The sequence below is a fragment of the Triticum aestivum genome, chromosome 1B (genome assembly GCF_018294505.1).
Source record: "Triticum aestivum cultivar Chinese Spring chromosome 1B, IWGSC CS RefSeq v2.1, whole genome shotgun sequence".
Taxonomy (NCBI): Eukaryota; Viridiplantae; Streptophyta; class Magnoliopsida; order Poales; family Poaceae; genus Triticum; species Triticum aestivum.
In genome coordinates this window covers 396,030,302-396,038,537 of record NC_057795.1, presented here as the reverse complement: position 1 = coordinate 396,038,537, position 8,236 = coordinate 396,030,302, and the positions used below count along the sequence as shown (strand labels likewise).

General features: G+C 45.9%; 1 protein-coding gene across 3 annotated transcripts; it reads right to left on the bottom strand.

Moving 5' to 3' along the window:
* Positions 1-6,206: 6,206 nt before the first annotated feature.
* Positions 6,207-8,236, bottom strand: LOC123127060 (uncharacterized; the record flags this gene model as incomplete). 3 transcript variants are annotated; one of them, XM_044546752.1, is given in 4 exon segments in its annotated part: positions 6,207-6,858; positions 6,937-7,050; positions 7,145-7,222; positions 7,313-8,236. In XM_044546752.1, coding segments are annotated over 4 exon segments (339 nt in total). In that variant the 3' UTR covers positions 6,207-6,752.

The following is an 8,236-nucleotide window of genomic DNA, read 5'->3' as shown; positions in this document are numbered from 1 at the left end:
TCCGGCTCCGTCCGGACGTGTCCGGCGGGGCGGAGAGGAGCGGGGCTAGGGTTAGGGTGGAAATGATCCGCGAATTTCGGGTCAGGGGCTATATTTATAGGTAGAGGGAGCTAGGAGAGTCCAAATGAGGAGTGGTTTTAGGCCACGCGATCGTGATCGAACGACCGAGAGCATGGAGGGGAGTTAGATGGGTTTTGGGCCACTTTGGAAGGGGTGTTGGGCTGCAAACAAAAGAGGCTTTTATGGTTACCCGATTAACCATTGGAGTACCAAATGATCTCCAAATGGCATGAAACTTGACAGGCGGTTTACCGATGGTATACCAAGGCCGCTTGGCAAACCTCGGGCCATTCGGAGAAAGTTTAATACCCGCTCACAACAGAAGACAAAAGGGGAACTCCGGATGACATAGGAGCGCCGGATTGCAAAACGGACAACTGGGAAAATGCTCGGATGCATGAGAGGAACACGTATGCAAAATGAGATGCACATGATGACATGATATGAAATGCAGATGATGACATGGCAAAGTGCAACACGCAAGCACATGACATGGCAACGACGGCGAATAACTGGCAGACACCTGGCGCATGGAATATGGGGCGTTACACGGAAAGAAGCAAACAACATAGTAAACAACCATCACATAAACATGGCATGATGCACAATCAAGTATGATGCATGTCCGGTTTAATGAGGCATGGCATGGCAAAGTGCATACTACAAGTTAAGTAGAGCTCAATATGCAACGAGTTGCATATTGACAAAACACCACATTGCAATTATTTAGTTTTATCTCGTTATAAGCTACTCAACAATATTAAATGTTGTTAAACATGGCAAGAGGTGAGGCATAAGTAAACTAACTATTTAGGCAAGTTTAAATGAGGTCGGAACAACAAACAACAACTCTCCGGAAAATCCCCATATGCGTATTTTGGATTTGTTTCTGTTCTGCCGTAAACACAATTTTAGTTTTGTTAAACAGCAAAATGAAGTGTAGCAGGTTAATCTATGCATTTTTCTACCCCATTTACATTTAAAGAAAATTAAATTTCGAGCTACGGTTATTTAGTTATGAATTTTACTATGGCATTTGAGCAAAATTAAACAAACAGCATTTTAAACATCTTTAATATGGATGAAAGTAGCATATTATGAAAGTGCATGAAAAACTGAGCAAGTTAACTATATGACATGTTTAAATCCGATGCACGATTCATGAGTTATTATATGCATGAAGTTGGAGGGTTTTTCTGCAAAACAGGTAAATCATAGGATAATGACTAAATTCCCAGGCAGGAAAAAAATATGAACGCGCCGAAACAGAGGCTGGCCGAACAGTGCACAAGGCAAAGGGGCTCGAGGGGGCTTCTCACCAAAGGCCTCGGGCCATGGCAGAGGAGAGCTGGGGCTGGGCCGCGGCTTGGAGGGGCGCGGTCATGCAAGCGCTCGAGTCAGAGCGGCTCGATAAAGAAGAGTCGCCGCTCGTCTCCCTCGCTCGAACAGAGGGAGGCAGCGCTGGGGACTTGCGGCGGGGCCGGCAGGCGCAGGAAGCTGCCGTCGGCGAGGTGGCGAGCGGATCCCGGCGGTGCCGTGCCGAACAGAGGCCGATGGAGGCGGATCCGGCGACAGCTTGTGGTTGGTGCGGCCATGGCAGCAGAGGGCGAGCTGAAAGAGGCAGCGCATGTTCTCTGTTCAAACGACAGAGAAAGTTTCAGAGAGGGAAAGAAATCAGGGAGGAAACAGGGGAACGGTGGCCTTGACCTCGATGGCGACACGGGGACTTGACAGAGGTCTTCACCTCAGGGGGGGCCTTGACCTCAGGGGGGGCGGTCTGAGGAGGAGGCCGGGGTCGGCTCGTTCTGGCCGCAACCGAGGTGATTGGCGGCGACAAACTTGGCGTGCGAGGCGACCTCCGGTGACGCGGTGACTGGACAGCGAGGAAGGGGCGCCGACAGTCCAATGATTCAGCGTAGATAGGAGGCTGTAGGAAGGCTTCGTCTTGGAGCTCCATGGGAGACGCCATGGCGCTGCAAAGGAGAGAGAAACCAGAGGGGTTTAGACGGGAGGGAGAAGGGGAGAAGAAAGGAGAGACAGGGAAGGAGAGGGCGGCCCTGCTGGTGCTCGTCAGCGTCGGCTCGCTAGCCGGTGCGGCGGGGCGAAGCTCCGGTGGTGGCTGTCCTCGGCCAGGGAGGAGGCAGGAGCCAGGGGCACGTGGGAGGTGGAGCTCGAGGGTGAGGGCGGCGCTCGGCGTTGGCTGCGTGTGCGGGAATCACGGGAGGTGGTCGGAGGCTGCGATTGGAGGGGGTGGATCTGAGATGGATGGGACAGAGAGGATCGGGCGATGCTCTGGTTGGCGGGTGGCTGAAGACGACGTGGATCGGGAGGGATCCCGAGAGAACAGTGGCGGCGGCGGACACAGAAGGATGGGACATTGGTCCAAAATTTTAGGGTTGGGGTCTATATATATAAGGAAAGAGGAGAGTTTTTGAGTCATCCGATCACGATCGAACGGCTCCGGGAAAATAGGTTAGGAAGTCCAATAAATAAAACAAAGATATTTTACGGATGTTAGGGGATGATCCGGACCCATCGGTCATGACCGTGCGGTTCGGGTTCGGGGAAGTTTCGGATGAGCAAGCGAGGGGTTCGAGCATTGAGCAAAGAGATTAAGCGGCCAGACAAGAGGGACTCAAAAAACCCGGTTGGTCTCGGAACGGTCAACGAAAGCAAGGGGGACGCGGCCACAACGAGCAGATGCGAGTTTTAAAAACAATGACGGCGACGAGTGTCGATGCAATGCGAATGATGCCACGATGAAATGCAATAAACAAATGAAAACACACGACGATAACGAAAAACATGGAAGGCATCCGGAGCGTCGGTCTCGGGGCGTTACATGCAGTGCGGTATTTTGTCTGAAGCAATGCGTTCTTCTGTTCGATGCAGTAAATACGACGATTTTGGTCTCGCGAAGAACAGAGTGTCCGCTTTTCGGTAAAGTCGAAACTGCTCTTAAACCGTAAGGAATTAGAGAGAGTGTTCTACATGAAAAAGTTGTGTCTCGTCGGTATATTTCCAACGACGTATGATTTGAATTATTCCGACCAGCCGTTCGTAAAAATTTCGCGAAAAAACAGCTGCTGCCTCTCAAAGTCAGCCGCACGATTTGTAAAATTAACTTAAAATCGTAAGGAATATCAAAACCATTTCAACATATGAAAGTTGCGCCTTGTCCGTAGCTTTCCAATGGCGTATCATATGTCTTGTTCCGACAAACGGTTAGAAAACTGGAGGAAAACAGTACCGAAAATTTTAAAAAATTTGAAAAACAGAGTTCCGCGATTTAGTAAATTTGAAACTGCTCTTATACCGTAAAGAATTAGAGAAAAATTTATATATGAAAAAGATGCGCCTCGACGATATCTATCCAATGGCATATCTTTTGCTTCATTCCGGCGAGCGGTTTGGAAGAAATCGTCAAAAAACGCTCGCTGCCACTCATCATGGGACACGCCAATTTCAAAACTGCTCTTAAACCGTGTAAAATCTCAAAAAGTGTTCAACATGTAGAAGTTGCGCTCCATAGCTTTTCAACGGTATATTACACGCCTCATTCCGATAAACGGTTAAAAAATTAGAGCGAAAACAGTACCAAAAAAATAACGCGTGCAGTTTTTTCGACGAAGTGTGCTGCAGAATGCTAGCAGAATAACTATTCTGCACCCCACTTCCGCACTGCACGCTGAACGCAAGTGCACGTCATTCTTTGAACCAAGTGTGCTGCAGTACTCACACGAGTGAACTTCTTGTCGGAAAAAAACTGCACGCGTTATTTTTTTGGTACTGTTTTCGTTCTAATTTTTTAACCGTTTATCGGAATGAGGCGTGTAATATACCGTTGAAAAGCTATGGATTAGGCGCAACTTCGACATGTCGAACAATTTTCGAGATTCTACATGGTTTAAGAGCAGTTTTAAAAATGGTGCGGCGGATAACGAGTGGCAGCGAGCGTTTTTTCGCGTTTTTTCCAAACCGCTTGTCGGAATAAAGCAAATGATACGCCGTTGGATAGATGTCGTCGAGGCGCATCTTTTTCATATATAAATCTTTCTCTAATTCATTACGGTTTAAGAGCAGTTTCAAATTTACTAAATCGCGGAATTCTGTTTTTCAAGTTTTTTAAAATTTTCGGTACTGTTTTCACTCCAGTTTTTGAACCGTTTGTCGAAATGAGGCGTGTGATACGCCGTTGGAAATCTACGAACGAGGCGCAACTTTCATATGTTGAAATATTTTTGAGATTCCTTACAGTTTTAAGTTAATTTTAAAAATCGTGCGACGGACGACGAGTGGCAGCGGCCGTTTTTCGTGAAATTTTTGCAAACCGCTGGTCCGAATGATTCAAACTATACGCCGTTGGAAAGATATCGACGAGACGCAACTTTTCATGTAGAACACTCTCTCTAATTCATTATGGTTTAAGAGCAGTTTCCAAATTACCAAAATACAAACACTCTGTTTTTCGCGACACCAAAATCGACGAGTTGCACTGCATCGGACATAATACTGCACTGCTTCAGTCTGAATATCGCACTGCATTTGCTTGACTTTTTAAATGCATTTTTATTTTAAAATGTGTGTACTGAAAAAGTCTTCGTGGTGGACTTTTTTGTAGACCAAAGTGCACTGCATTTTTGCACGTTTTTAAATGCACTTTGTTTGAAATGGGCTGTACCGAAGATTCATTCGTAGTGGACTTTTTTCAACACCAAAGTGCCCCGCATTTGCATGATTTCTTAAATATATTTCTTTTAAAATGTGTGCACTAAAAAGCCCTTCGTGGTGGACATTTTTGTAGACCAAAGTGCACTGCATTTTGGCATGTTTTTAAATGCACTTTGTTTTAAAATGTGTGTAGTGAAAAGTCCTTCGTGGTGGACTTTTTTGTAGACCAAAGTGCACTGCAGTTTTTGCATGTTTCTAAATGCATTTTGTTTTGAAGTGTGTACTGAAAAGTCTTTCGTGATGGACTTTTTTGTAGACCAAAGTGCAGTGCAGTGTTGCATGTTTTTAAATGCATTTTGTTTGAAATCTGAAGAGTCCTTTGTAGTGGAAATTTTTCAAGACCAAAGTGCACCGCATTTGCATGATTTTTTAAATATATTTTCTTTTAAAATGTGTGCACTGAGAAGTCCTTCGTGGTGGACATTTTTTGTAGACCAAAGTGCACTGCATTTCTTCATGTTTTTAAATGCATTTTGTTTTAAATGTGTGTAGTGAAAAGTCCTTCGTGGTGGACTTTTTTACAAGACAAAAGCGTACTGCATTTTTGCATGTTTTTAAATGCATTTTTGTTCTAAATGGTGTACAATTCCTCCAAAAATAATAAAAAGTGAACTCCTCTGTACATTTTTTTACAAAGCGAACTCCTTTTTTTTTGCAAAGTGCACCGCAAAGGTTTTCTTAATGAGCTGCGATTTTAACAAATTATACACCATGTCCTTACAAATTTGCAAAAAAAAAATCCTCCAAAAATAATAAAAAGTGAACTCCTCTATACAATTTTTTTACAAGTGAACGCCTTTGTTTTTGCAAAGTGCACCGCAAATGTTTTCTTAGTGAGCTGCATCGATTTTAACAAATTATACACCATGTCCTTACAGATTTGCAAAAAAAATCCTCCAAAAATAATAAAAAGTGAACTCCTCTATACATTATTTTACATAGTGAACTCCTTTGTTTTGCAAAGTGCACCACAAAGGTTTTTTTAATGAGCTGCATCGATTTTAACAATTTATACACCATGTCCTTACAAATTTGCAAAAACAAATCCCTCCAAATAAAAATAAAAAGTGAACTCCTCTATACCATTTTTTTACAAAGTGAACTCCTTTGTTTTGCAAAGTGCACCGCAAAGGTTTTCTTAGTGAGTTGCATCGATTTTAACAAATTATACGCCATGTCCTTACAAATTCAGAAAAAACAATTCCTCCAAAAATAATAAAAAGTGAACTCCTCTATACAATTTTTTACATAGTGAACTCCTTTGTTTTTGCAAAGTTTTTTTACATAGTGAACTCCTTTGTTTTGCAAAGTTTTTTTACATAGTGAACTCCTTTTTGTTTTGCAAAGTGCACCGACAAGGTTTTCTGTGTGAAGGGCATCGTTTTTTAACAGATTATGAACTAGTCCATGCAATATTGCAAAAACAACTCCTCCAAAAACAATAAAACGTGAACTCCTTGGTACAAATTTTTTCACAAAGTGATCCACATAGACAAAGGAAACCTGCACGGCACAAGTGACAAACTACACAATACTTCAAGAAAAAAGAGACAAACTACACTTGAGCATCCCCGGTCAACTATGCTCTACACTGCATATCTAAACAGAGAAATTTTTATGAGCTGCACTGGGGGAGCACCAATCGAGTTACACGACCTCCAACTTCTGAACCGAACTCCAGCTTCGACCAGTGCATGCAGGATGATCGGCTCGGAGTGGGCAGAACATGCAAGATGCAAGATGCATCAACTGCTGCAAAATGCGGCAGTGATTTCCATACCTCAGTTGATCTGCATCAGCACCCGTTCAAGATTGAATCAGAGTGAAAGAAGCGGCATTCTCCAACTCACTGTTCAATTTCAGGACAGTCATCCAAAAGGGACAGAATAAATAGGAATCAAAACTATATTTTGGAAGCGAGTCGAAACAAAAACCCACACAATTCCTGGATGGTAGAACACTCAGCAGCACGTCGGGGCTGTTTGGAGCAGGAGATGATTGCTCCTGGGCAGGAGATGATTAGCCCTGTACCGTACGGCCAAGTCTCTCCTGCGTATATCCGTCTGCCTGTCTTTGTGCAGTTTACAAGAGTAAGTCTGTCAACAAAATAAAAATACATCGCACGCTTACTTACAAAAAACGCACCAAAAAACTGGGGGTGGGGGTGGGTGGTCTTGCCCTTTTCTGAAGATCCAAGTAAACATATATGCAGTGGAGGTGAGGTAGTGCTGGGTGATGTCGTTGTACTTTGTAACAATACTGTAAAATCACCAAGTACTCATCGCAAAGAAATAAAAAATAAAAATCACCAAGTACTGACGGAAAACCATAAATAGATTTCTCTGTCACACACCTCATAGAGTAAACACGTATGTGCGCGAGGGAATCACGCATCCTTATAGAGCCATTAACTAATATGTAATCAGCATTGCTGCATGTGTTTTATGAATGCATTATCGTCAGAGAGAGTACAAAAACATGCAACTTGGTATAATGGTATATATGAGTCACACGCACTTACCTGACGAAATGCAACGCCTGCATGCACTCCGAGCCGATCATCCTGAACCGACCTCCAGTTGTTCTTCGTACGAGTTGCACCCCCACCGGCAGTAATACACGCCCATTTATATAGTAGAAGCTTTCAACGCCGTGGGCAGAACTGCAGCCCCCCGTTGGTCGAGCTGCACTTCCCCACTACCAGTACTGCACGCCCATGTGCAGAGTTAGAATCCTTCGACAGCATGGGCAGAACTGCAGGTCCCCGCTGGTCGAGCTGCACTTCGCCGTGGGCAGAACTGCACTTCGCCGACGGACCTCTTCGCGCCCCTCTCCTCCTGCAAAATTAAAGGCTTCTAAACTGCATGTAGCGGACCAGCACGAACTGAACGAGGATCTCGCTGCCGATGCAAGACGAAGGAGACAAGGAGGAGAGAGTAAACTCCGGGTAGGGGATGACGGAGTGGTGGTGGCGCCACTGAACAGAGATAAAGCCAGAGGGGTGGGGGCGGCTGGAGGCGTCGGAGTCGTGCAGCTATCTGGATCCGGTGGTGGGGAGACGCGGGATCCACGGCGGTGAGGAGTGTTGATGCAGTGTGGCTCGCGTGGTGAATGCACTGCGGCTCGCCTGGTGATGCAGTGCGGGAGGGGATGAGCATGTCTCATGGATGAAGCCACGTTTGGTACCGAACTGCATGCTGGCGCCGTGTTTGTGGCTACCGCTCGACGGCGGACTGCAGCAGCGCCGTCAGGCTTGGTCAGGGGCGGGGGCGCTGGACGGTGTCGCGCGGCGGAACCGAGGCTATGGGGGCTGGGCCTCCTAGGGCGGGGCCGAGGCCATGGACAGGGTCGAGCGGCGTCGCCCGGCGGGGCAGAGGCTGTTGACGCCGGCGAGTGCGTGGCGGGGCCGTGGCCATGGCTGGAGTGGGGCGGGGTCGGGGCCGTC